General features: G+C 63.1%; 1 protein-coding gene across 1 annotated transcript in view; it reads left to right on the top strand.

Annotated features, from left to right (window-relative positions):
- The window catches only part of Rxra (retinoid X receptor alpha), a 93,179-nt gene that overhangs the window by 42,649 nt on the left and 23,898 nt on the right, over nucleotides 1–26,632 (top strand). The window contains exon 2 of the mRNA XM_046465355.2: nucleotides 22,819–23,084. Within this exon, the coding sequence (XP_046321311.1) occupies nucleotides 22,819–23,084 (266 nt within the window). The remainder of the gene's footprint in view (nucleotides 1–22,818; nucleotides 23,085–26,632) is intronic.

The raw sequence follows: 26,632 nt of genomic DNA, 5'->3' as shown, positions 1-26,632 counted from the left end.
GGGGTCTGAGGGACTTTGGGGCAGGATGAGATCTAGAAGAGTCCTACACCTTCCACGGCATCAAACCACAGCTCTGTCACAGACGCTGGGGAGACCCCGACCTGTGTCCACCCACCCTGCATAGTGCTGCTGGTGCTCACCGCTGACCTGGCCTTTCCTCCTTGTGCAGTGAGACAACAGCGTTTATTGGTACCCGCTCGTGTTTAAAGCAAAAGTGGAACTCAGATTTGGGGTTTCTATCAAAATTGGGGTCTGTGGTAGGACCAGCCCCCTGCCACTGGTATTGGAGGAAGTGCGGGGTCCCCAAACCACTCCTGCTGCTGGAGAAGAGAACCAGGGGGTCTCGGAGACTTGGGGTCCCAAGTGAGCAGCGGGCAGGCAGCCTCTGCCTGGGCTGTGCTGCCCCAGCCTGCTGGCCCTGCGGGCCCTGTCTTGTGTTGGGACGCCCACAGGAGGCCGGTGCCTGCCCAGGGGCTGTGCTGTGTGTGCCCATGTCCTGGGCTGCACCCTCCTGTCTGTGTCCTCACCATCTCTGGGAGCAGGGCTGCTGCCAGTGCCCTGACCTCAGCCCCACTGCTGCCCTGCTAGCCAGGGGTGGCTGGCCTGGCCTGGCTCTGCTGTTGCCCTTCCACAGCTCCCTGGACCTCCCGGGCATCTCCCGCCTCCGCCTGCCCAGCCTCCCCCTCCTTTGGTATCTCTTCTCCCCGTCCCCTGTATCTCCCCGTCGGCTGCTCCCTGTACACCCTCCCCTTGCACCTTGTGCCCAGGCAGCCTTGGGCTCATGATCTGACCTGCCACTGACCAGCTGGTGGCCTTGGGCAGGGTGCGCTTGTCTCTGAGCCTCTCATTCCTCTGGACAAAGAAGGCAGTGCTTGTAGCATTTTGAAAGAGCCGAGTGAGGTTCATGTTGTGAGGTCGCAGGGCGGGGTCTGCTGCGTCTGAGGGTCCAGCGCTGGCCCCCGCCCTGCTGCATTTGCAGGTGGAAGATGGGGCACTGGGCAGGTGCCTTTTGTCATCTGGAGATGCCCAAGTGTGGGGAATGGACCCTGGCCCCTTGCAGCTGAGACCAGTGAGAGGTGCAGCATCGGGGAGGTAGCAGCAGGGACCTGCTGGCTGTGCATCCCGGGGTGAGGGCGCTGGGTTTCTGGGTGGGTGAGGGCACGTCTACTTCCTTGTTGAGCACGCTGGCAGGCTGGCCTGACGGCTGGGCGCTGCGGGATCCAGCTGGGCTTGTGTCCTGGCCCCATGCCCTCCCACTGGGCACCTTCCCTATTCTAGGCCTGGCCCATGAGCCAGGTCCTCCTATGGCCAGCAGTCTTGGGCTAGTGAGGGGCTGGCACTAGGGAGCAGGGACCCTGTGGAGTCTTGCCTAGCCTCTGGAGGCCGGGTGTTTGGAACCCAATGGGGGACAGAGCCCCGGCCTCCCTGCTTTTGAGCCGAGCAGCCAAGGTAGCTTCCTGAGTGTCAGGAGCCTGCTCTTGTTTCTGGGGGATCTGGAGTGCATGAGGAGTTACTGCTTCCAGCCAGCACTGGGGTCACAGGGGCATCCATGGGACTGAGCTGCCCGCCCGCCTGTGTCACGCTGATGACACGTCCTCACCTGCTGACCGAGGCGCAGGCTTGGGGTATGGCCCATGCCAACAGCAGAGTGGAGACCTTGGTGGGCACCTGTGCTCTCTCCAGGGCCCCTCAGATGGAGCAGGAGTGCTGAGAGGCCTCTGGTGGCTGGGAACGTGGCTGTGCCGTGGGGGTGACTGGGTGACGCGTGCACAGGTCTTTCTGTGCGGCAGGGTGACGTCTTGTGGAATGGATCTGGGACCTCCCACTGGCTCCCAGAGGCTCTCACCTGTCCCCGTCCACCCTCAGAACAACTTCCCCACCTCTTGTTACTGGAGCATTCCCTGTGGTCAGCTCTTGGCCCTCATGTGAGTGGAGCCAGCGGGGCATGTTCTCCGTGGCTGGTCCTGGCCTCACCTGCCAGAGGCATTGGCTCCCCCTGACCTGCTCCCTTCTGTGGTCATGGTAGTGCCCAGCTGGTTCACCTGTGAGGCTGCTGCTGCTGGCCATGGGCCCGAGGGCCCGTGTGTGATGGGTCCTCTCTCAGTAGGTGCTGTTCCTGGTTGTGGTCCCCTCGTTGAGGGTGGAGCATGCTCAGGGTCAGCCTCAGGCCTTAGAGGCTCCCGAGTGCATGAGAGCCTTCTCCTCCCTGTGTGGGGGTCTTGGGGAGTGAGGAAGCCCTGATTCTTCTGTGGATGTGGGGTGGTCATGGTGGTGTCTGACCCCTCCCTCTCCCCTGCCTGTGTGCTGATGTGAGAGTCAGCCAGGGGATCCCAGGCAAGGCCCTGCTGGAGGTGAGCCAGGGCTCCCCTCTCCATCAGCTGAGTCGGCTGACCCTGGGCCTGTCCCTGGTGCTGTCCTGGAGTGACAGCCACAGAGGGCCCGGCCTTGGGAGGTGACCAGGGTTGCACAGACGGTGATGGGATCAGGAGCAGGCCCAGTCGGAAGCTGGCACTGGGCTGTGGGCAAGGCTGGGGGGGCAGCAGGGCAGGTGGGCTCTGGGGTCCCAGGGTGCACTGTGGGCTGGAGCTGTCCCTCGGGAGAGCCATGTTCTCATTGGCTGGGCTGGCGTTGGGGAGCCAGGCTGGCCGCGGGTGCTGTGCATGGGACCCTGTCCCCCCTTCAGGCCGTTAGCTCTTGCCACTTGAGGGAGGCAGTTGCGGCCCTCTGTCTGGAAGAAGGAGAGGACAAGAGGCAGCCTTGGGGGAAGTGTGGAGAATGGCTGTTTTATTTGCTCAGGGTCAGGCTTCAGGGTCCCCAGAGATAGGCCCTGTCCCTGTTCCCAAGGGACTGGCCTCCATGCCCAAGGAGCAGTCCTGACACAGATCTGAGGTCACCCTTGCCAGTCTTAGGACCCTGGGCCCCAGACTCTGTTGAAGTCTCAGAGTGACATGGAGGTGATGGGAGTTTGACCCTGCACTGTGCTGGCCAGGCCTGGCCACTCCCCTGGGCAGCTGGAACTGGGCTCTGTGGGGGAGACTGGGCATCTGTGGGACGATGGGCTCCAAAGTGCTCCCCCTGGTTCTGGGAGCTGAGGTGCCTCCGGCCTCCGGCTGGCCACAGGGGGTGCCAGGAGAGCGGGGGTGGGGCCGCTGTCCTTGTCCTTGGCTGAGACTTTGTTTTGTTTCCTGGACTCAGATCGTTCCGCTCCTTCCGTGCCCGGAAGAGAGGCTGTGCTCTGTCCCTGGTGGGGACTTGACTCCCCTGCTGTGTCTGTGGCTGTCGGCAGCCCTGGCTCTGTCCAGTTTCTCACCTGCCCTCCTGGGAGCTCCAGTCACTGGGCGGGGGCCTGCCTGGCTCCTCCAGCCTTGCTGCCCCTCCCTGCCCCACCTCTGCACAGCAGAACTGACGTCATGCTGTTCCCCGTTGGACCTGCTTGTCCTCGCCTGGTGTGTTTCTCCTGGCACTTGACTTCTCCTTCAGACCCTTCCCTCGCAGGTGCTGGGTGAGGACTGTCCCCACCCTCTGTGGCTTGCCACGCCCTCCTAGAGAATCAGGCCTACCTGCCCCCCACGGTTCCTGCCGCCTCTGGGCAGTGATGGTGTGTGAGGGGACAGGTGCTTTGTGCACCTGTGGGTGGATGAAGGAGGGCTATAGGCAGTGACTGGCCATGGGAGGGGGGGGGGCAGGCTGCCCAGAGCATGCCCTGTACAGGGGCGAGGCACTCCTGGCATCTTGGATGGCTTCCATGCTGTCCATGGGTCCAGGGCCCAGGGTCAGGAGGAACTATGACTGGGAAGTTTGAGGAGCAGCCCCATAGGACATGAGCTGGGGATGTCCAGGTCTGCCCCAGTGGCCCGAGGCCTGGGTTCTGTGGGGGAGACTGGGCATCTGTGGACGATGGGCTCCAAAGTGCTCCCCCTGGTTCTGGGAGCTGAGGTGCCTCCGGCCTCCGGCTGGCCACAGGGGGTGCCAGGAGAGCGGGGTGGGGCCGCTGTCCTTGTCCTTGGCTGAGACTTTGTTTTGTGTGTGTTCTGTATAAGAGGCCACTTTGGACTGTGACTCCAGGTGTGGCTGTCCCCCCAGAAGCTGCCAGGCCTTGCCCTTACTCCTGGTGTCCCTTGTTCCTGGGAGGTGGACAGGACCTGGTTACGGTTGAGAGACCTCAGCCCTGGCCGAGCAGATGTGGAGCTCTGACTGAGTCGCTGCTGCTGTAGCCTGTGAGGGACAGAGGCCTCCTGGACTCCCAGGTGAAGCTCGGCCTTCTTGTGGGCTGATGGGAGGGGCAGCAGATCCAGGGCCTGGCTCTAGGGGTTCCTGTGGAGCCCCTGGGCAGCTCTCCCTTTGGGGTGGAGCGGCTGTAGGACTCTCAAAGGCTGTTGGAGATTCAGGGTCAGGACACCAGCCTCACAGTGTCCCGGGCCCCCGGCCTGAGCATGACCCCTCTGTGGTGCAGGGCCTGGCTGGCCCCAGGGTGTCAGGACCAGGTTCCCATGGCCCGTCTTGCTGCCCGCTGGGCCAAGCCTGGCCCATGCTCTGCCACTGTCTGCCGGCATCAAGCCCAGGCAGGTGAGGGCTCAGGCGGCCGCCCTCAGTGCTGGCCGGAGGTGGCGTGCCAGGCCCGTGAGTCATGTGGATCCCGGGAATGGGGGTGGCAGGCCTCGCTGCAGGCTGACGTGCAGAGGCTTGCTGGCTGCCCACAGCTTGGCAGGAGTTGAACAGGGGCCTGCATTGGCCAGGTCAGGCTGTGGGGCTGGGTGGTCATGGGAAGCAGGGTGTACCGGCACTGGTGGCTGAAGGGTCTGTGGGCACTGGAGCCCCTCCAGGTCTTCTGCTGTCTAGTGGGCAGGGAAGGCCTCTCAGAGGAGGTGTCCCTGGGGCTCGACCCAGGCGGGGTGAACCTGCAGGCCCAGGGCCAGACCTGGGGCTGACAGGGACTCACGCACCGTAGAGACTGGTCAGGGCTAGGTGCCACAGCCGATGTGCCACTGCTGTGGCACAGAGCCCCCGGGGAAGGAGTGCTGGCTGGAGAGCCTTGGTGAGCGGGGTGGGGGTTCCCCCACTCCACCTGTGTCCTCCAGCTGCCTGGGCAGGGCTCTGAGCAGCAGCTCTGCTGCAAGTTAGCCCTGACCCTGGGTCTTCTGTGGGCAGAAGTGCCCAGTCTGTCCCAGGCCCCACTTGGTAGGTGCTCAGGAGCGGTGCCTCCTGGCATGGGCCCCCTGGGGGAAGCCCATGCAGCCCCTGGGTGGGGCTGCTCAGCCGGAGGGGGACACCAGAGGCAGGCTTGCTACTGGGAAGCGCCTTCCGCTAGAGGCTCTTGGGTGGTCACAAAGCCCTCCCCAGCACTCTTCCTCACCCTCTCCCTGGCCCGGGGCTTTGGTTGGCTAGCCGGGCCTGTGCATGGCCCCCTGGTCTCTGTGGAGACCTTCCCCACTCTTGTGCACACACTCCCTACTAGGATGTGAGCCAAGGTGTGGCTGCAAGGCCTGGTTCAGCCCAGGTGGCCTCTGCCCCTCGCCCCTCTCCCCTGCCCACTGCTCGCTCACTTGGCTGTGCGGGGGAAGGGGGAAGCTGAGATTTGGGTGGTGTATGTGTGTTTGCTCTTGACTGAGTGCAGAGGGCTCTGGCCAGGGCCCAGGCTTGGCCTCCAGCACCTTGGCTGGAAGGGTGAAGCCTGAGAGGCCAGTGGGGCCTGGGGCAGGGCAGGTGGTGCTTCCTAGGGGCACGTCTTGGGTGCTGGTCAGGCCCAGGACAGCTGGTGGGATAGAAAAGACAGGCCTGCAGACACAAGAAGCAAGGCCCATACCCGGGTGGCTTCCAAGCTGCCATGTTGGATTTGCTGGACTGACCAGGCCTACTAGAGGCAGAGAACGGGCCAGACAGGCCCCTGTGCTTCATGGGAACTGTAGGTCTGTGGGATCCATGGGCTGTGAGAGGAGAGCGATGGGACTTCCAGGCCTCGTCACTCTAGTTGTGGATGGGGAAGCTGGTACCATGGCGTGCGGGGGGTGTGGCATTGGGCTGAGGCTGGGTGGGCGCTGACACAGGCATTTTTTGGCACTTCTCCATGACTGACTTTGAGATTCCAGTGTGGTGGTGCTGCTGTGCTGGGCAGAGATGGCCAGGAGCTGGTCTAGGCTGGTCCGCTTGCTGCTGCCCCACCTGCCCAGGGGCCGCCGAGCAGGTTGTTCACAGTTCTGCCCCGTGCTCGCTCATTGGGCATGGCTTGGTGCTAGGCAGGGGTGAGGGTGCTTTGGGCTGGGCCTGCTCCAGGTAGGGCTGGCTGGTGAACCCTGGCTGAAGGGTCTGGCAGGGGCTGGGCCAGGTGCAGGCCTGTGTGGCCTGGGTCTCAGGCCACATGTGATCCACGCAGACGTGGTTTGTGTATGTGCACAGAGGCGGGACGCACACGAGGTGGATTCGTCTGAGTGTGGGGCCTGCCAGAGGCTTTCCCAGGTGTCAGCACCCACAGGTGGACCTTGCAGGGGTTGAGTGACCAGGCTTTATTGCCCTAGAGCCCCATCTAAGGCCACACAGCTGTCAGCTGGACTCACCCTGTGGAATCCAGGGTGGGGCTTCTCATCCGCGACCATCCCTATCAGGGCTGGATGAGGCTAGGAGGGGTCATTTTGGGGATCTGCAGGAGCCTGATGCAGATTGGGACATGCCCAGGACCCAGCACTGGGCCCAGTTGAGGCAGGAGGAGAGTCTGCTGGCTCTGAGCGGTAGTCCCACAGTCACGGACCCCCATCACCTGGAGGGCTGAGGCCAAGCTTGTGGGGCAGTGGGAGGGGGTATTGAGCACCTCCATCTCCCCGACCACCAAGACGGAAGAGTTACAGTTTCCCAGCACTGAGACTTGGGTGCATATGGACTTATGTGCTGATATGCTGGCCAAGAGTGTCCTGCAGGACCATCCACCTCCACCTAACCTGCTCTGGCCAGGCCCTCGGGTGGCTGGGAGGATCTGGGGATCATGGTGAGCCACCCACCACAGCTGAGTTTGCATGGCTTCCCTCTTGGGAATAAAGCCTTTGATGGGCCCGGACGAGGATGAGGTGGGCCGGCTATGATTGTGGATCCAGGCGGGACTTCCTGCCCTCATCCATCTGTGAGCTCGTCCAGGTGTGGTCCTGGACACGAATCAGATGAGCAGGGAGCTGTCATGTTGAAAGAGCAATGGGGAAGCCAGCAGACAGGGGTGCAGCAGTAGCCGGGGGATGGTCTGGCCAGGGTCTTGCTGAAGTCAGGTTTCAGGAGTTGTGTCACTATGTGAAAATAACGTGCACATAACCCCCAGATACGAGCACGAGAAATGCCTCTTTTCCTACCCGAGAGCCAGATCTTGGACGTCCTCCACTGTATAGGTAGCCCAGGGACCTCCCTCGCCGTCCTCCAGCCCACCCTGGATGGACATCCCGGCACCTGCTCCATGTGCTGGGCCCAGGGTGAGAGGGAAGCGTCTTGGGACGTGGGTGCCCTGTGCTGCAGAGTGGGCTTGGGGGCTGTGGTGGATGCAAGCCCAGCATGTGGCAGAGCGTGGACTGTGGGGCTGAGGTTTCTGGAGTGGTTCGAGTAGCTGTGTGGCCGAGTGCAGGGCATGCTGGGGGCAGTGTGGCGAGGGCGTGCGCAGGGGCCCAGCGGGGCTGCTGTTGGCTGCCAGGCTGGGCTGAGGCTACTCTGGTCCTTTCTGTAAGAGTCGGGGAGCCGGGCTGCATCCTGCCTGCCAGTCAGTGCTGGCATCTTGGCTGTGGTGGCCAGCGGGGCTTGCACATGCTCAAGCCAGGCAGCGCCGTCCATGTCCAGGACAGCCTGTCCTCCCTCTCTGGAGCTACCAGTGGGAGGGTTTTAGAATGGGTGTGAGATGTGGGGGTGCTACCATGGGAGACTTCTAGTTCCCCTCCAGCTCTGGTGACATCTCAGCAGCCTGTCCCCAGTGCCAGCGGACAGGCAGGAAGTGCCCTGCATGGCCTCGGACCTCCTAGGGACAGGGATCAAGGAGCCTCTGGCATGCTGGGGGCAGACGGGGTTGGAGGCTATATGCTGTGTCCCCTGCTTTGCTTCCGCCATGGGCCCAGGCCTTGGTCATTGGTCGCTGGACCACGAAGGCATCCAGCTCCTTGGAAGATGAGCCTGTGTGGCTGGAGGGAGGCCTCCTCACTCCCAGGCTTCCTAGATCCCCTCCAGGCAGAGGCAGCACCCTTGCTAGCATGCCCAGAGGCCCGCGGTGTCCTGTGCTGCCCAGCCTCTTCAGCTGTGGGCTCTGTCCCCCAGTGTCTCTGCTCTACTCCCACCTGTCCCTGGGCTGGCCTTGGCCCCTCCTAAGGACTTCCTCCCAGGACCTAGATGCCAGTGCGTGCTCTGCCTACTGCTAGGAGTGCCGCTTGCAGGGGATCGGGCAGAGCATGGTGTGGGCCTCAGTGAGAGCTGCCTGGGCTTCCCCACTGCTGCCACCTAGGCCAGGACAAGGACAGACACATCACGACTGGGTTGTGGAACGCTCCTGCCCACTGGCAGTGGGCCCCTTGCTGCACCTGCGGCTGGTGGGAGCAGGCCAGCCATGCTGTGGGACCTGCTCACAGCCGGCTGAGGGGAGCCAGACTGGAACCCAGGTCTGCCTGTCAGGCCGGCCCGGGGTCCATCTGCACCATGTGCAGGCTGCGGCAGCGTGCCTCAGATTGAGGAAATGAGGCCAGGCCTGTCCTCTTCCAAGAAGCTCTTGGTTTCAGCCATTGGGGGATGCGTGTGGTCCCAGGTGTCTGAGTGAGGGTGGTGGCCAGGCGGGCTCTGGGAAAGGGGAACTGGGTCGCAGGCCACCAGCACTAGCACCACTTGCTCCAGGCGTGTGCCTGGTCACCTCACAGAGGCCGGCTGCCTGCTGTCACGGCCCCAGCTCCTCTCTGACCCAGATGCCATGCTGCACCGCCTGGGGCTGTGGCGCCCCCAGTCCGGGGGCCAGGGGCCGGTGGGGCCACCCCTGTGGTGGGACCTCTCTCCTGCTCTGGCCACGAGGCTGCACCTTCTCGCCTCTCTCTCAGGAGGGGGCCTGGCCTGGCGCACAGGGGACCGCAGGTGGCTGGCAGGTGAGGGTGGAGTTGGTGGGCACTGGGAGTTGAGGGCTTGGGAGGGTCTTGCCTGCTGGGTGTGGGAGTCAAGGCAGGGCGGCCGAGGAGTCGGGAGGGCCTGGGGCCTGCAGGCGAAGGGAGTCTGGCGGGTGTGGGGCTGGGCTCAGGGACCCTCTCGGAGTGTGCCTTCTGTCCGGTCACGGCTGCTGATGCTCAGCCCAGCCGGAGAGGGGCCTTGCTGTGTTCCCTCTCGTCCCCGCCTCAGGCTGCCCGTCAGCTCCCCACACAGAGCAAACCAAAGCCGGCCTGCATCTGCCGGAGTCTCCGGCCAGGAGCCCTGGGCCCTCTGATGAACCCTGAGTGTCTGGGCCAGAGTGCCCCTTCCTCAGACCAGAACGTTCTGGAAGACTGACCTGGGCTCTGGTCCCTGGGAGGGTGGGAGAGTGGCCCTGCTCACCTCAGGCTCCTCACAGACCTGATGCCTCACCCTCTCCCACATCACAGGTGAGGACACAGGCTGGGCGAGTGGTGGGGTGGGCCCGTGGGAAGGCTGCCGTGGCCCTGGCTCATTCTCCCAGGCCTGATGCCGGGACTCCCTGAGAGGAGGGAGCAGACAGAGGCCGGGCCACCTGCAGCTGTCCAGGGGTGGCCAGCCCGTGTCTGGCTTGCCTGGGGCCTCTGCCTGGCTGCTGTCTGGCTGGGAGGCTGGTAGGGCAGGCTGGTGCTATTGGGAAGCCCCTCTGCAGGAGGCGGGTCTGGGGTCTGCGCTCGCCAAAGCCATGGTGCTGGTCCAGGACACAGGGGCTCCTGGCCTTTTCCCAATCTTTTGTACAAGGTCAAAAGCGTGTGTGTGTGCCAGGCCCACGTGGGGTATTCATGCACCTTCACACAGGTGGCCTGGAGGGCCCTCTTCTGTGCCCATGTTCTAGGGGAAACCGAGGCACAGAGGTATGGAGTGTCTTTTCTGAGGGAGGCTCGGGGGGGGGGGACCCAGATGTGGCCAGCCAGCTTGTGAACGAGGACCATCTCATTTTCCCAGGCCTTTAAAAATTCCCCTTGCAGTGTGTCAATGTTCAGCTTGCTTCCCTCAGCACCGAGTGGACGCTGTGGACTCCAGCGGGGGCTGTGGGCAATGTCTGGGAGCTGCTTCACTTGGGAACTGAAACAGGAAATAGGAGAGTGTCGGGGACGCCTGGGCACTGCGCTGTCCTTGACTGGGGCCACCTGCCTCTAAGTGCCTTCACAGCCTCTCCTGCGTGTGCCAGGCCAGCACAGGAGCGACCTATGGGCCTTGCCCTGCATGCTTGTCCTGGGCCAGTGCTGGTGTGCTGGTGGCCAGGGAGCCTGCTCTGGGTGTGTTCCTGCCCCCTTGCTTGGGCGGTCCAGGGTGGTGGAGAGGCTTGCCCCAGACCTGTGTCTGTGAGCCCGAGGTATCCCAAGGCCTTGGCCTCTTGCAGCAAAGGATCCTGCCTGGACCTAGGTTTGGGGGTGGTGTTGTGGTTCACATCTCTCCGGCAAATTCCTAGGAACAGGGTCTGCACCCTGGGCCCTCATCCCCTGCGTGGGTCCTGGCAGACCTCTGCCGTGCTCGGCTTTGGTGTCCTCCTCTGTAAACTGGATGCAGAGACCTTTCTAGGTGGGCTTGCCCCCTGACGTGGCTTCATGTGGACACACCCAGGTGGTCACGCCTTGCTCTGTCCTCTGCAGTGTGGGGAAGGGCAACGTGTGCCCGTTGTGTCTGGTGTCCAGAAGGACGGCTCGTGCGTGCGTGTTGTGACCGTGTGTTTCAGAAGGAGCGTTTTGGTTGTTGCAGCCCACTTGCGAGGGTCACTGTGGCCACTTGGTGGACTACAGTTTGCAGTGTCCTGTGGTGTGGCCTGCCTCCCGTGATGGCTCAGGTCATGTTCCAGCCGTGTGTGGTCCTGGCATCTCTGGACCCCTTGTAGGGGTGCTTGCCTGCGGCGTCTGCCTCACAGTCCTCCCCGTCCACTGCTGTCCATCTCTTGCTGACACCCTGCCTCTTCCCAGTTGTAGATTCTCTGGGAGGTCCAGCTAGGCCGCAGGACAGCACTGTGCAAGGGATCAGTGGGCTCCTCGACTGGCCAGGCCCTGGGGACGTGTGGTGTCCAGCTCTGGGGTGGTGGCAGGCGCTCGAGCGCCATGCTTCCTGGCCCACTTCTCTTGCCTTCTGCGTCTGGGTAGAGGGGGGTCTTATGCCTGTGAGCTCGTACTTCATTGTCCTTTCACTGTCACCTTTTTCTGACGAGCCAGGTGGCTGCCAAATGCTCTGGGAGCCACGTTTGAAGGCCCCTGGCACCTGTGGCTGTGAGTTCCATGGGCTGCCTGTGGTTTGGAGGTTGCTTGTCTTGGGCCCCTGGACTCCCTGGTGTGGAGGCTGCCGTCCCTCCCCAGGGGGTGGGTGTGCTGCTGCCTGGCCAGCTCGTTCCTGGCTCTAGCCCCCTGGGCGCCAGCCTGGTGCTGGCCCCTGACAGGCCAGCTGTGCATGGCCTCAGCCCACACCCCCTAGTCCCTGGCTGTTCAGAAACGCATGGTGCGCACCTCCGGTGAGGCTGTCTTCAGATCCAGGAGAGGAGCAAACGGTGGAGATGCCGCTTCTCAGACCCCTCCTGTGGCCCAGGCCGTGTCCTCCAGGCATGCTCGTGGGGCCCACGCTGATGATGTCGGTGAGGCCAAGCACTCCAGTAATGGCCCTGGGCAGGGACAGCCGTTGGCCAGCCCCAGGGTGGATGGCTGGGAGCCTGGTGGGCTAAAGGGAGATGGGAGGCTCTGGTGGTGACAGTGGACAGTGGCCATCCTGCCAAGGGACCAGTGGAAGGGGTGGCAGCCTCTGTGCGAGAGAGGGTGCTGAGCTGATGGTAGACAGGTCAGGGCCCTGTGGGAGCTGCATGACCTCTGGTTTTCCCCTGTAGAGGGCTGGCCTGCTGTTCTGGGGCCTGCAAGGTGGAGCCTGAAAAGAGGCTGTCCACTTCTGCCTGTCCTGCTCCATCCTTGTCCCCAAGGCCCTCTGCTCAAGGTGGGTGGATAGCACCCCTCTTGTGGTCTTGGGGCAGGGCTGTGGGGACCCACACTGCCTGTCACCTGTCCACCCCCGTGTCTGTGGGTCAGCCACTGCGGCTCCCCCAATATGCGCCATGGTGGGGGGGAGACTGAAGGCCACAGTGAGGGCCTTGTCACAGGCTCAGTGAGGGTGAGGAGGCCCGGCTCTGCGCTTGCTGGGTTCCCCTGGGCAGGGTTTCCTTTCGGGCTGGCCTGTCTCCCTGGGGCAGAGTGGAGCCCCTTCCCCCACCCGGGCTTGCTGGGGCTCTGAGGGGGGGCAGAAACTGGCCCCCACAGGCTCCCCGGTGGGACTTTCAGCTGGGTCTCTGTCCCTGAGGCACCAGACCCTGGCTGAGCAAGCAGGGACCCGGCAGCCAGGGTTTCTGAGGCCCTGGCACCACCCTGGGCGGCCTGGGCTGCGAGGCGGTCTGTCTCACTTAGAGCGTTGACAGGCCTCACAGGGTGCTGGTGGGCTGGAGGCCCGAGTGGCCGAGGCCTGTGGAGGTGGTCTGCCAGTGGGGGTGAGGATGGAGGGGCCTTTGCTCCGGTCCTCATGAGCTGTGGTGCACCCCACCTTGGGGTGTGGGGGCAGGGAGGGCCCAGCCTGTGGGTGGTGCTGGGGAAGTCCCCTGCAGTGGGCCACGTCCCATTCTCGATCTGTCTCACCGGCGAGGCCCTGTCCTGTCTGCAGAGGCCCCGCCAGCCAGGGCCCCGCAGGTGGCAGGCACCCTACTGGGTGCTGCCAGCAAGTCACGTGGGCATGGGTGACCTCCTTCCAAGGGGAGGCTGCCCTTGTGCTGGCATGGGCCAGGGCTTGCAGAGAGGTAGTGGGGACTGACCAGGAGGTCTGGCTCCCTACCTTGCTGCCCAGCAGATGCTCCACCCTCCAGGGCCCCCATGCAACCCCGCCTCTGTCCACCACGTGGCTCCGAGCTGCCAGCATCCCTGTCCAGGACTGGAGCGGCAGTGCTGGGGTGCTGTGGGAAGACGTGGGGATGTCCCCTGGAGAGGCCAGCCCCACATGGGGCCTCAGAAGCTGTACCTGGGGATGTCCCCTGTGCCCCGACCATCTCAGAGCCCCCTGACATGACTGTCCCCGAAGCCCCTGGCACGGAGCCCACCTAGCTCTACCACAGTGGGCGGGACGTGGCGTGGAGCGCCCAGGAACCTGCCTGTGTTCTGAAACCAGCTGGGGATGCAGATGAAGATCAGAGAACCAGCCCCCAGGGGCGCAGGAAGCGCTGTCGAGGGTTCCGCGACAGAGCTGCGGGCGGTGGTGGGTGGCGGGGGGCCTCTGAGCCACCAGGAGCATGGCTCAGAATGAAACAATCATTTCTTTTCCTGTTGAAGAGAAACCGCCTGTGAGAGTCCGCAGGCTCGTGCCCGGCCCCTGCGGCTCTGGAGCAGTTGAGGTTTCTCCCGGAGTTCCCCTCCCTCCCCCGCCCACCCTCCTCGAAGGCCTGGGTGGGCACCACGAGGTGTTGGGGACAGTTCAGGGGACAGCCTGGAAGGGAGGTCACGGTGGCCAGGAGCCCTGCCTGGCCCTGGAGAGGTGAGCCTCCCTCATGTTCCTGGGCCTGGTGTCTTTCCCTCTTCTGGGAACCCGGGTCCCCTGATGTCTGCTGAGTCCCTCCCCGTCCTGGCTGCCGAGCTGGACTCTGTGAGGGTGGAGTATGGTGGGGACATGGAGGACAGAGGGCAGGGTTCGGTCTGGGTCAGCAGCTCTCCCCTGGGCTGGGAAGCTCCTCCCCCTGAGCCCGGCTCCTCTGGGGGTCAATGGCAGCCTCTTCCTGTCATGCCACTCCCGTGGGCTCATGTGACAAAATGCTAGCCAGGTGTGGCTCTGCGGTGGGTTCCTCAGCCTCTGCCCTTGCCACCTGAAGCGTGCCTTTGTCACTGCAGTCTCTGAGGTTCGGGGCAGTTGACAGGGCCTGGCTGCAAGTGGGCGTGAGGTGGGCCCTGGGTTAGCGGTCTTGTTGTGCAGGCTGAAGGTGGGGAGATCGTCATGTAGCAGATTAATCGCGGCCCCCAGCTCTGCAGTGGCCTTGTCCCTTTGGTCACACCCTTGCCTGGCTCTTTTTATCCAACGTTCACCAGGCCTGGAGGGGCAGCTCCCAGCCCTCCTCAGTCCCTGCCTGGGCAGCACCTCTTAGGCTGCTGGGCAGGAGGCATGGCTGAGTGTCCGGCAGCAGGTGTGGATGGTCTGTGCTGTGGCCAGAGGCTGGAAACCTGCTGTCAGGACTCTCTGGGGCCCTGGCATCTTTCTGATAGGTCCTGAGCCCCTTCCACCTGGCACCGCCAACCTAGGGCTCTGGGAACTAGTCATAGAACGTCAGCCCCAGAGCCGAGAGCTTCCCGACCCACTTGATGATGTCCGGGCTGGCAAGACCACCTGCCCATCTCCAGCACGGGAAGAGGGGGCATAAAATCAGATGCCTTGGCGCTGTCTTCAGAGGACCAGCCTCAGGTTTGAGGCCCTGGTCCTAGCCCCTGGGTTTCAGATTCCATTCTGCTGGCATCCTAGGTCATGGCCCTGGGCTTGCACCCTAGGGACAGGAGTCCACTGAGGTCCCTATCCACTGGGTGAATGGAGGAACAATACTTGGGGCAGGAGTCAGCCCTGGCCAGGTACTCTGGGATGGTCTCCGAGTCCCAGAGCCACTGAGAGCCAGCACTGGGGTGTCTGTGTGGGTAGGACAGGGCCAGCAGGGGTGTGTGCCTGTTAACCCTGAAGCTGCCAGCAGCCCACGGCTCTTTGCTGCTTGTGGGTGCACACAAGGAAGTGAAGGGAGGTCCGGCCAGGGAGGGCCTGGGGCTGGCAGGAGTGCACAAGTCCATGCAGTCCGGCTGCCTGGCTAGGGTGCGCCCCTTTCCCTCCCCCACACACCCAAGCCAGAGGAGTTTGGGAGTGGATGCCGCTCTGCAATTCGTTTCCTCTCCTGTTCTGTGGAGGTTCAGGCAGTCCACTCCACGGTCCCCACAGGCACCTGTCAGATCCCCTCTGGTCCAGAGGTGACAATAGTGACTGCTGCAAGAGTTGGGGGCTGCTTGATTGTTTCTGTAACTGGGTCTGGTGTGAGACCTCTGGCCACAGCCCCATCCCCAGACCATGGGCTTCCAGGGAATGGGCATGGAGGGCAGCTTATTGCAAAGACCCTCGCCCTGGTGCCTGTGGGTGGTGGCATCTTCACTACTCAGCTGTCTCCTGAGTGCCACCTGGGCACAGGAGCTGGCCAGTCCCGGGGCGCCCCTCTTGACCACCTCCTTCCTCCTGGCCACGCTCCCCACTTCCCTCGCTGTGGCTGCTCCAGCCACACCTGTCACCACTGGGTCTAGCCACAATGCCCCTGGGCTGTGTGAGAGGCAGCTGCCAGTCTGGGCATCACTTCCTGCTCCTCTCCCTGCCCCTGGCCCCCTCCAAACTTGCTGAGCACAACCAAGGGAACCAACTACCATTCCTGTCACTTGCAAAACCCGTCAGCCTCATCTATGTGGTGGAGCAGGGCGAGGGTTGCTTAGGCGGTAGTGATGGTGATGTTGGTGATGATGGTGGTGATGGTGATGACATCGATGGCATGGATGGTGACACTGATGGCAGTGATAGTGGTGGCAGTGGTGATGGTGTGATGCAGATGGTGCTGCTGGTAGTGATGACGTTAGTTTTGATGGTGATGGTGGTGAGGCCCAGGTGTGTCGGCCCTACGTACCGACGCCTTCACGGACGTTGCTGGATGCCCCCGCTTCCTTACGAGGAAGTGAAGGAAGCCTATTTGGTTCATGAAGTGTACCTCCTCGTGTGTCACTCCAAAGCTGTGCCCTGTGTCCTGGGGTTTGGGGTCCATTAGAACTGAGATGCCTTTGGTTGGGGTATCCTGGCTGATATTCAGAGAAGGTCCAGGTGCAGGCCGCCTTCCTGGAGGTCTCTGGGGAGACTCCTGGCCAGGGCTCCTGCAGATCTGGGTTGTGGATTCTGCTACCTGTGTATTTGTTTCCCCTGGGGACCAAACTGCCTGGCCAGTCACGTCACGAGGGACAGGCCCTCCCTTCTAAGGGACTAGAGGCCTCAAGCAGCACCCTGGACTGCTCGCCTTCCCTTGAGGCCTCCTCACTACCCCATGTCTCCTGCACTCCTGTTCCCAGCCAGGCCCTGGTCCCACACTGGGGAACTGGGCAAGGTTCCCACCATCAGGGTCTTTCCAGACTAGGAGGGCCGGGGGGTAAGAGGTGAGTTCAGGGAGGGAGAGCCAGTGTGTGGTACAGGGGGCAGGAAACCCTGCTTTCTCCTGATTTGAGCAGAGGTTGGTGACCGTAGGCAGGTTTGGCACCCAGAACCCTGGGGGCTGCAGGGTCCAGTGGGACTAGGGATGGGGGTGGAGCTCACAGAAGCATTGCCAGACAGGCGCCCAGGTACCTGCCCAGCCCTGCCCCCTGAGCTCATTCCCAGGCCTGGATGTCTGAGGCTGTCAGGGGAGCCTCAGTCTTTAAGCTCTGGTGGTAGCTGTCACCACTGAGGACACAGCCCTGGACACTCCCCACTCTCAGTATCCTTGGGGTTGATGGAATTGTGGTCTGTCTGGCATGGAACCAGATCTCTGTCCCTCGTTCCACAGAGTCCTTGCTGTCCCTGGGCCTTGGCTCCTGCATCTCCCCTGCCTGTGTCCTCCTCACTTCTCCCCTCCTGTTTGGCTTTGGGGGGGCGGGGCAGTGATCTTGACATGGCAGGGCCTTCCCCAGGGGCCGTTGGGTGTCCCTGTCTGCAGCAGGGAAGGTGGGTGGGCAGGGCCAGAAAGCATGGTTAGGAGCAGCTTGGCCAGTTTCTGTGGCCTGTCGGGGATGGATCGCTGTGGGCGCTTAGGACTGGCAGCCTTCTGGCCACTTCCTGTGGGTACCCGAGGGCTACTGGGGAGATAGGAAGAAGGTGATGCCTACCAGGGGTCCTCTTCTTCTTGGTCTCTGGGTTCTGGGTAGGTCTGAGGCACCACAGGGTCAGGGCAGGTCCCTGAGTTCCTATCCCCAGGAGCTGGCAGCCTTCCCAGGATCGACTGGGGACGGGACTGGGGACGGGACTGGGTCCTTCCTGGTTGGTTGAGGCCTTTCCTTGGAGACCTCTTGAGGTGGCCGACTAGACCCTGCTTGGGGCCTTCAGGTCCTGGGGGAGGGTTGGAGGCAGGCCCAGGTTCTTTCTGACCACCATGAGGGCCCAGCTGCTCCTGGGAGCTCCTAGTAGGTGGCTGAGATTTGGGGCTGGGGTGCCTGGCTGGGCAAAGGGCAGAGTGACCCCAGAAGAGCTGAAATTTCAGCCCAGGCCACTTGAGCTGTAAGCTGACACTAGCTAAGAGGCAGAGGGTGGGCAGGCTCCCAGCTGGAGGTGCCTGGAAGCAGGCTCTCAGCAGGGGCCTGGGGGCCCTTTCCACTGTGCCACCGCTGTGCCACCGCTGTGGCCTCCGCTGTCGACGTGCCCTTTTACAGAAGGAGAAGCTTAGGTTCGGCAAGGGTAAGGGGCTGTCCAGGGAACGGGGGCCCAGCAGCCCCAAGGGCAGGCAGCTGCCTGTTGTCACTGTGGCCAGTACCTGCCATGGGGACCGTCTCCCCACCATGGCCTGCTCTTGAAGGCCCTCCCCCTGGCACTTCCTTCCTCCCGGCTGCTGTAACCACCCTTGGCCTCCCTCAAACCCTGGCGCGCCGTGGTCCCTGCCACTGCCCTGTCGCAGTCCCGCCAGGGCTGCCACTTCTCCTCCCCTGGGCGGCAGGGGAAGCAGTACTTCCGGGAGGTGGGGGCTGGAGGTGGGCGTCCTAGGAAACTCTGAGGGCCACTAGCTTCTGCCGCAGGGTTTCGGTTCCGGGGGGGTCCCCGGCAGGGTGAGGAGCCCTTGAGCTCAGAGCCCAGCTCCCGTGTAGGTGCTGGCCCACGGTGGGGGCCTCCTTGTCCTGGGTGCGTGCTCTCACACCCTTCCTGGAAACCTCCTGCCCTGTCCACTCCAGCCCCAAGGGTCCCCGCCCCTCCCCTCTGCAGGTTCCTGCAGGGCCCTGGAGAGGGCAGCCCCATTCCTGCTCAGACCCTGCCTTGTTGGGTCCTGCAAATCCAGCGCTTTCTGGGGAGCTTTGAGTTCCCTCTTCAAGAACCGGGGGTTCCCTGGCTGTCTAGGAAGGCTGGAGGTTCCTCCGGTCCAGCTGCAGTGGGCTGGCATTTCCTGTCACCTCCTCTGCATCCCTGCCTGCCAGGCAGAGGCCGGAAGAGGGTTGGTGGGGGTTCCCTGGGTTTCCTGAGGTGGGTGCAGGGGCAAGAGGGTCTGGGTGTTGTTGGGCATTCCAAGGGGCCTGGGCAGCTTGTGAACTCTGGGTGGTGGAGAAACCTCTTCCCTCTTCAGGGGGAGCCTGGGCTGCGAGGTCCGGGCCTGCTTGGGGGGTGGCCAGCTTCTGCAGGCATGCAGCTGCCGGGGACGCCTGGCACCCATGAGTGCCCCTGCTGTTGTCAGGGAGCAGGTATGGTGAGAACCCTCTTCATTTCAGTTTTTCTAAATGTCACTTTAGCCCCCGTGCCCAGCCCTGCGCCCAGACCTGTGCTGGGTGCCACGTGTGGGGGCATCCCATCTCCGGGCCAAGTTTCGTGTCTGCCTCTAGACATTAGCATCTTAGAGTCAGTTTTGTACCGAAGGAGGCATCTCCCCGCTGCCTGACCCACGCAGCCCTCCAGGACTGCAGCCAGGCTGGCCTGTGAGGGCCCTTTCCTCAAGTGGGGCCGGGGCCAAGGCCCTGTGACCAGGGCTCGTTTTCCCCTCTCTGCCCAGCCCTGCAGGTTGCTGTGAGCTCCCTGGCCTCGGCTGCTTCCCTGGGTCTCAAGTCACCTGGTTGCCGCAAGTCCTAGAGGGGGCTGGGTGGGCGAGGGGTGTGAGGTTCTGGGGTTGTGGGCCCTCTGGGCATCACAGGTTCTGAGGCTTCAAGATTCTGTGATTTGGCTAGCACCTGTCCTCTGAGGCCCCTCTGCCACCCCTTGCCAGGAGGCTGTGTGTCCCCCTGGGTCTGAGGGTGGAGGCCATTTAGCCCAGCCCCTGCCTCGCTGGCTTGCAGAGGAGGTGCACCGGGTGAGCTGAACGTGCAGGCGGCTGCTGGGGCCAGGCCCTGGAGTCCAGAGTGTGACTCTTTCAGAATAAGGCCTTATCTTGGCCACAGCTTATCAGGGGTGGGGACAGATAAATGGCCCGGAAAAGGCAGAGCCTGCACACACGTGGAGTGCGGGCGGCAGGCAGGCCAGCAGGACTTCTCTGCACGCAGAGGAAGTTTAGGCATTTTTTGCCTAGTCTCTTCCTGGCCAGAAAGTATCTCTCTGAAAGGCTCCAGAAAACACACCCAGCCTATTGTCACCATGCTCCGTGAAGGTGTCTGCAGTGGACATTCTGTGTAAACAGGAAGGCCTGGAGCGGGGGACTCAGGACATGGGGGTATGCCAGCTGGTACCCCTTTGCACTCAGGAGCCCTGGGGCTCACCGCCAGCCTGGCTGTGGCCTGATGGATACTCGTCCCTGCATGTTAGGCTGGTGGGCAGGGGTGGGGGACATGCCTAGGAGAACTCTGCACCGGGAACCAGCTTCTGTGGCTGGAGGCTGGGGGCTCCTGACCCTGTTGTCTCTCCTTCCTCCCAGGGACCCTCCCTGTACCCTGCCTGGCCAGTTTTCTCCTTTGTCTGGTTGGTAGACCCTCCTCAGTGGTTTCAAACTTGGGCCAGACGTGGGCAGTGGTGGGGGACCAGGGGAGCATAGGGGTGCATCTGTAGCCAGCAGCCAAATGGGCTCCCTCCTCTCCTTCCCTCCCTCCTGCCATCCGGCCAAAGCGGTCTCCCGCCTCTCCCTCCTCCTTCCTGCCAGGCAGAGCAAGCAAGCTGACGGCCAGCCCGGGAGGCCCAGTAGTGCTGTCCCAGCAGGCCCAGCTGAAACCCAAGCCTCCTCCAGTGGCTCGCGTGGCTGCAGGTGTCTGACCTGGAGTTTGAGGCTGAATGGTCCCCTCCTCCTCCAACTTGCCTTGGCATCTGGGGACAGCTGGCTGAAGAAGGCCGCCCCTGGAGTGGTGTGGCAGCTGACCAGAACCCCTGGTCTCTTCTTCGCTTCTGCCCAGCTCTCCTATTGCTACCTGGAGCAGAGGATAGGGGTGGAAAAGCTGGGATAATCTGGGAGGGACCTCTCAGAGGCCAGGAGGAAAGTGGGCAGCTTTCCTGGGGGTGGCTAGGACCCAGGGCTGGACCACTCCAGACTGTACCCACAGGGCCTGTCTCTGCCAGAGACGGCTACAGGGCCCGCTGGTGCAAGGATGACCGTGAGCTCCTTTCCACTCAGCCTCCTCATAGTCGGTGGGTGCATCTCGTGATTGTGCTGCAATGGGGCCCACCTGGCCTAGGGGCAGCCTGCAGAGTCGGGGCCTGTCTGCATTTCACAGTTGAGGGAACTGAGGTCTGGAGAGGGCAGAGCTGGCTCAGGTGTCCTCGTGGGACATTGAAAGGTCAGGGGAGAAGGGGCTGTGATGGGGGACAGCCTGGTGCATCCCACATGTCCCAGCAATTCCCTGATGGAATGACAGTGGTCACTTGGCCCAGGGCCAGCTACAGTTTGCAGAAAAGTGTGCCGTCGGGCAGTTCTTGTCCCGTGCTGTCTCTGAGGCTCAGTTTACTTGTCACAGGTAGATGGTGGTGGCTTTTCCAACAGGGTCTCAAGAGTTCAGTGACATAAAGCATGGGAGGGCATTTCGGTCCCAGGAGTCGCCTGAGTATGTGTGGCCCCCTTGGTTACACGCTCCTGCCTGCCTTCTGTCACCAGGCCCTGCTTACCCTTCCTGGCCTTCTCTGGGGATGGTCCCTGCACATGGAGGGAGACCTTGGGCTAGGAGTAGTTGGCCCTCCCTGGGGTTCAGCGTCCAGGGGCTTTAATGGCTACTAGGGATGGTCTGCGGTACTCCTAATGGCCAGAAGGTGCTGCTGCCATCTGGTTTCAGAATTCCTTACTTTGTCATTGGCCAAATGCCAATGTCTCTACAAGACATTGGCATTCCTTACTTTTATGGTCAACAAAATGGTTTGTTTTGGATTTTGTGAATGGCAGAGGTTTCCCGCGGGTCAGAGGGGGTGTATTTGCCGATGGAGTCCATTCCTTGAGTTGGGCAGGGTGCTCTTGGCAGGCAGGCTGACCCTCCCCACGGAGCCTGGTCTCAGAGTTCCTAGCCAACGCAGGGACCAGGCCCCCTCCCTGTGCCCTTCTCCCTGGGAGGCAATGGGAGTAAAGTGCCCATGTGGTTGGGGGGCAGCTGTGGGGGGAGCCTCCTCTAGGAAAGGATCGGTCCTGCAGACAGGGCCTCTGTGCTCCTGGGTGGGGTGGCACAGAGGCTGGGGTCACCCTGAGCTGGCTGGCCACCCAGTACCACTTTGAATGGTTCAGAAGACTGGGTGTGAGAGAAGGGTTTGGCTGGAGTTGGGTCTGGTGTGAGTGCCGAGTCTGCAGTGGGGACAGTGTGCCAAGGCTGGTGACAGTCCCAGAGACTGCTTAGGGCTTCTTGATGGGCACACTCAGGGACATGGACACTGCCCTGAGGCTGAGGATGTCTTGGGCAGCAGCAGCCTGGCTGGGGTTCTGTCTTGGCAGCTCCTGGGCACCCATGCTTCTGGGGGACTGGTCAGAAGTGTGCGTGATCCCAGGAAGGCCAGCAGAAGGGCCAGCAGAAGAGTCCCAGGCCCTTCTGCAGTTGGCTAGGCTGGGCCCAGAATGGGAGTCTGCCTTGCCCAGAGCACCCAGCCTGCTGGAGGGTTGGGTGGGGAGCCGCCTCCCGGGGGTTGTGTGCTGTGGGGTTTCGCTGCCTTGTGTGGGCTCCTCCAGGTCTTTTGGATGGCCTGCCAGGCCTGTGGGCAGTGGATTCCCCCTGGGAGCCCCCGGAGCTGGGCGGGGTAGGGAGGCTTAATTAAGTGCTTGATCAGAGCTTTGAAATCCTGCATGAAAGGCTAGCGTGTGGGAGGTCCCAACCTTGCCCACTGCATGGGCTGCCGGGCACATACCTGGCACATGTCAGGCCCTCTACAAGACTGTCGCAAAGTTCCCCTCCCACATGGGAAATGCTAGCTGCCCCCTTTTCATCAGGTCCCGTTGTGCCTCTGGGGACCAAAAAGAGCCAAACAGCCTCCAGATGATGGAGTCCTGGGTGGCTAAGGTCAGGTGTCAGGGCCTCCACCGCTGTGGTCCCTGAGGGGCCCAGGAGGTGTGGCCCGGCAGGCATGGCTCAGCCTGAGTGTCTGTCTTGGTTGTGCACTGCACCCGTGAGAACTTGGGGCCTTGCTTCCTCTACCTGTGAGATGGGGAGTCCCTCCTACCTCCACACGCCAGTGCACCGGGACAGACTGGATGCTGGTGTTGGTGGCACCTTTACTCCCACACCTGCACCGTGGTCACCAGGACCCCATGTACAGGGAAGCACGCTGGCTCTCCTGCCCCCGGGCTTCTCCCTCTGCCTCCGGGTGGCCTGAGCTGCAGAGACTGGAGCGCCCCGTCCTCGTGCTCTGCCTGCCCCTGCCTTGGGCCAGAGCCTAGGCCAGGAGCTCCGGGCACCCCAGCCCGGCCCCACAGGCCCCCGGTGGGCTCTTCCAGGGTCTGTGTGGGCCCTGGTGGGGGGCAGTGGGTGTGGCCTCAGAGCCGCTCTGACCTGCCCCCTGCGGATTCTTGCCTTGCAGACTTCTCCAGCCAGGTGAGCTCCTCGTCCCTCAGCTCCCCGGCCGGCCGAGGCGCCATGGCGGCCCCCTCGCTGCACCCCTCCCTGGGGCCAGGCATCGGCTCCTCGCTGGGCTCCCCTGGGCAGCTGCACTCGCCCATCAGCACCCTGAGCTCCCCCATCAACGGCATGGGCCCGCCCTTCTCGGTCATCAGCTCCCCCATGGGCCCCCACTCCATGTCTGTGCCTACCACGCCCACCCTGGGCTTCGGCACCGGCAGCCCCCAGGTGAGTGTGGGGCTGGGCCTGGGGGGCGCGGGCTGGGCAGGGGCTCCCCCAGCAGGGTGTTGGCATCACTGGTAGGCCGTGGGGGAGGGGCCGTCCTTTCCATCCACAGACCCAGCCTCAGTGGTGGCTCTCTGGTTGGCCTGGGTCTGGCCCCATGGATGCTGCCAGCTGGGCTTCTTGGTGGCTCTGCCTCCTCAGGGTCAGATCCTACTCCTGGGTCCTTCTCTCCTGGGCTTTCTGCTCACACCCTGGCCGGTGGTCTCTGTCCCTGGGGCTGCAGGGGAGGTGGGTCCAGGCTCAGTGTAGGGATGGGGAACAGTCAGTGCTCAGTGGCCTGGTGGCTGGTGGGTGCTGGTCACTGCAGAGTTGGTGACCTCTCTACAGTTGGGGTCTGCTCAGACGCTCTTCCAGCACTGGCTGGGTTTTGGGTTGTTTGGGGGTTAGGAAGCGCTCTTGCCTGGTGGGGCCCAACACAGACAGGTCTTGCTGTTGGCACCGTGGGGCCTGGTCCAGCCCTTTTCTCCCTCAAGGCCCCGGGGGCCTCTCGGATCCCCTGCTGGACTCCTTGCCCGGGCTGTGTGACTCCTGGTGATCTCCCTCTGGATACCCACTCTTGCAGCAGGCTTCCCTCTGGTGGACCCATCTCTTCTTCCTAGGAGAGGCTGGGGACATGCATTCCTGCTCCGAGTCTCTGTTGGGTCCAGTCTCCTGTCTCCAACAGCTGGCCCTGGAGGAGCCTGGCTGCCTCCCGCATAGGCCCCACTCCTGGCCTAGGAGGACTGGGGGGTGTGCTTTGTGTGTGGCTAGCCCACTGCCCATCCAGCTGAACCCTCTTGCCCTAGAGACTCTTGCAGTGCTCTTAGGCCAACCCCGTCAGGTCCCTTTGCCCCTGGGGGATGGGTGGAGAAGAGTGGGATCTCTGTCCATGAACATGCTGCTGTCTGTCCCCTCTCATGGCACCTGACCCTCTGGACGCAGGCGGAGGCCCGAGGTGCTGGCCCAGGGAGGCCTGGCTGCCTCCCGTGTCTGGCTGTGTCATTTTGGCGTGGCTGCCCCACACCCTCCTTGCTGGTTGCCTGATGCTCTGCAGCAAGAGAGCAGGTGACGACTTGACCTCCGTTGTCCCCTGGTTTCAGTGGCTGACACCTGCTGGCTCAGAGACCCACGAGGTTTCTCACTGGGTTCCCAGGCCTGCTGCGTGCCCTGGACACCCCTGGGCTCGTGCACAGCAGGTGGCTGGGTTCTGAGTCTCCTTGTGTGGCAGAGCCCAGGGCTGTTAGTGCTTCTGGGAAGAGGGCGGGGAATGCGGGGCGTCTTAGGGTTTTCTGGGCCACATCTCTCCTGTTTTCTCTGGTGGGTAGTAGGTCCTGGTTAAAGCCAGGTTCCTGTGAGCCAGTGGCCAGGCCCCCGAGGCTGCCTGGGGGGAGGCTGGGGAACAGATCCAGTGTGCCCCCAACATTTGCCCTGCTACTGGATAACTGTCCATCTCTCTGAGGGTCCCTCTGCCAGGCCCACACAGTGGCTACTCTGAGCCTGTGCTTGGCCTCTGACCACCTCTCCTGGCGGGCCTTTGGCTGCCCTGGACACATAACCCTGTGCTCATCAGTAGTCTGTCTTGGGAACCTGCAGTTCCTTGTGTTTCTGGGAGTTTGGGGGGCCATGCCCCCACCTCCACCCACAAAACTACAACTGCAGAGTCATTTGCCAGAGCCTGGGGGGTTCTGCCATGTTGGGGAGGACCTGCCTCCTGCCCAGCTGTGCGTGCTCCAGGCAGTGGCAGGGAAGGGCTGTCCGCAACACTGGGCCAGGGCATGCCCTCCAGCTCACGGGGAAGGGAGCCTGCTGGTAGGGCCAGGTCTGTCTCTCTTGGTCTGGGGGCTCCATGAAGGAAGGACCCAGGGCATGTAAGCCAGAGTTGTCCCAGCGCCTGTGTGGTCACACCTGACTCCCTGGGGCTGCCTTGAGGCCTGGGCTGAGTGCATGGGGGCAGCTTCCTGCAGGGAGCCTCTCCTTGGGCCTGAGGGCTGTGGCGTCCTCAGGAGGCAGCCTGCTGGGGGGGGGGGGCAGTGGGTTTCATGGTGTCAGAAGTGGCCAGCACCAAGGGAGCAAGGCCTGGAGGGAACATGGAGAGGCTGGGCGCAGGTGGAGGCTCAGGCCTGCTCCTGGAGCTGGGGCTGGAGGGCGGCGCGGTGCTGTGGAGTAGAGAGGCAGCAGAGATGGGCCGGGCCGGGCGGGGCATCGATGAGGCAGGAACTGAAATAAATACCAAGGATATGAAAGGGGAAATGGGGTAGCCTCCGCCCTGGCCGCACGTGGGGCACAGGCTCCAGCCGAGGGCCTTGCTGTCCTGGGGCGCTTGGGAGACGGACTGTAAGTGCCAAAATACTGGTAGGGGGGCTGCTTGGGCGCCCACGGGGAAGGGGCTGCCCTGTGCTTGGTTCTGGGGTCTTTGAGCCTTGGGAAGGGCAGGAAGACCATCCAGCCTTGCCGTGGCTACCATGCTGGCCACTGGAAGAGCCCAGAGGAGCTGTGTGGGCCCCAGGGCTCAGTGAGGATGAGTGCCCTTAGCTGGCCTTTGCCCTGCTCAGACATTGGGTTTTCCCAGAGCCTCTGGATTCACTGAAGCTGGACAGGTCAGGTCAGGTCAGGTCAGGAAAGCCCTCACAGTCACGGGGGAGCTGGCATGGTGTGGCACTGCCCTGGAGTGTGGCTCCCTGCTCCCTGCTGTCCCGTCCCCCTCACTGCTCTGGCCCTGCCTCAGTTTACCAGCCCCCCAGCCTGCACATAGGGGTCAGGGGACAGAGCAGGTGAACCCAGCATCGTTTTGCCCTGCCGAACAGGTCTGCCCCATGTCACGTCCTGGGCTCCCACCGCTGGGGCACGCGTCATCCATGCCCATAGCTCTGAACTGCCCCTGCCCCTGGCCAGGCAGCCCTCCTGTCTCCACCCCATAGGCCACCTGGCCTTGGCCTCAGACACCACTTTCCCTCCTGGAGCCAAGTGCCAGCTGCAGCATTTGCGGGTCAGACTCTCAAGGTAGTGGTCAGCAGGGTGCCCGCCAAGTGCCCACTCTGTTTGGCACCTTGCCTGTCCTCTTCCTGTCACCGTTCTGTCAGCCGTGGAAGGAGTCACTATGTGGTCCGGCTGCAGACAGACTCGGGCCCCTGCTCAGTAGCTTCCCCTGGCACAGCGGCAGCCTCATAGGCCGGGCAGGGCATTGTCCCTGATGCCCACCTGCTTCCTCAGCCTCAGGGTTTGTGTGTCTCTCCTCTGCCCCTCAGGGGCCAGCGAGCTTCAGGTGGGCAGGGGACCCACAGGGCACTAGTGAGCACTGTTCCTTCACTTGTCTAGCGGTTCCCCCTCCTCCTGGCCTTGTCTCTCCCTCCTTGGCACTTGGGGTCAGGTACTTGGTGACCACCCCCCCCCCACCCCTCAGCTGCTGTGTGACCCTGCCCCCACCTCCTGGAGCCTCAGGGTCTTTGGTTAGGAAGGGAGAGGACATCACAGCCCCGGGCTTCTATGCAGGAGAGGTGGGTGTGGGCAAGGCC

This window comes from Marmota monax, unplaced genomic scaffold, assembly GCF_021218885.2.
Source record: "Marmota monax isolate L192 unplaced genomic scaffold, Marmota_monax_Labrador192_F-V1.1 WCK01_AAM20220418_F8-fsc00167, whole genome shotgun sequence".
Lineage (NCBI taxonomy): Eukaryota > Metazoa > Chordata > Mammalia > Rodentia > Sciuridae > Marmota > Marmota monax.
Note: the sequence above shows the minus strand (reverse complement) of the source record. Positions and strands in the feature narration are given on the sequence as shown.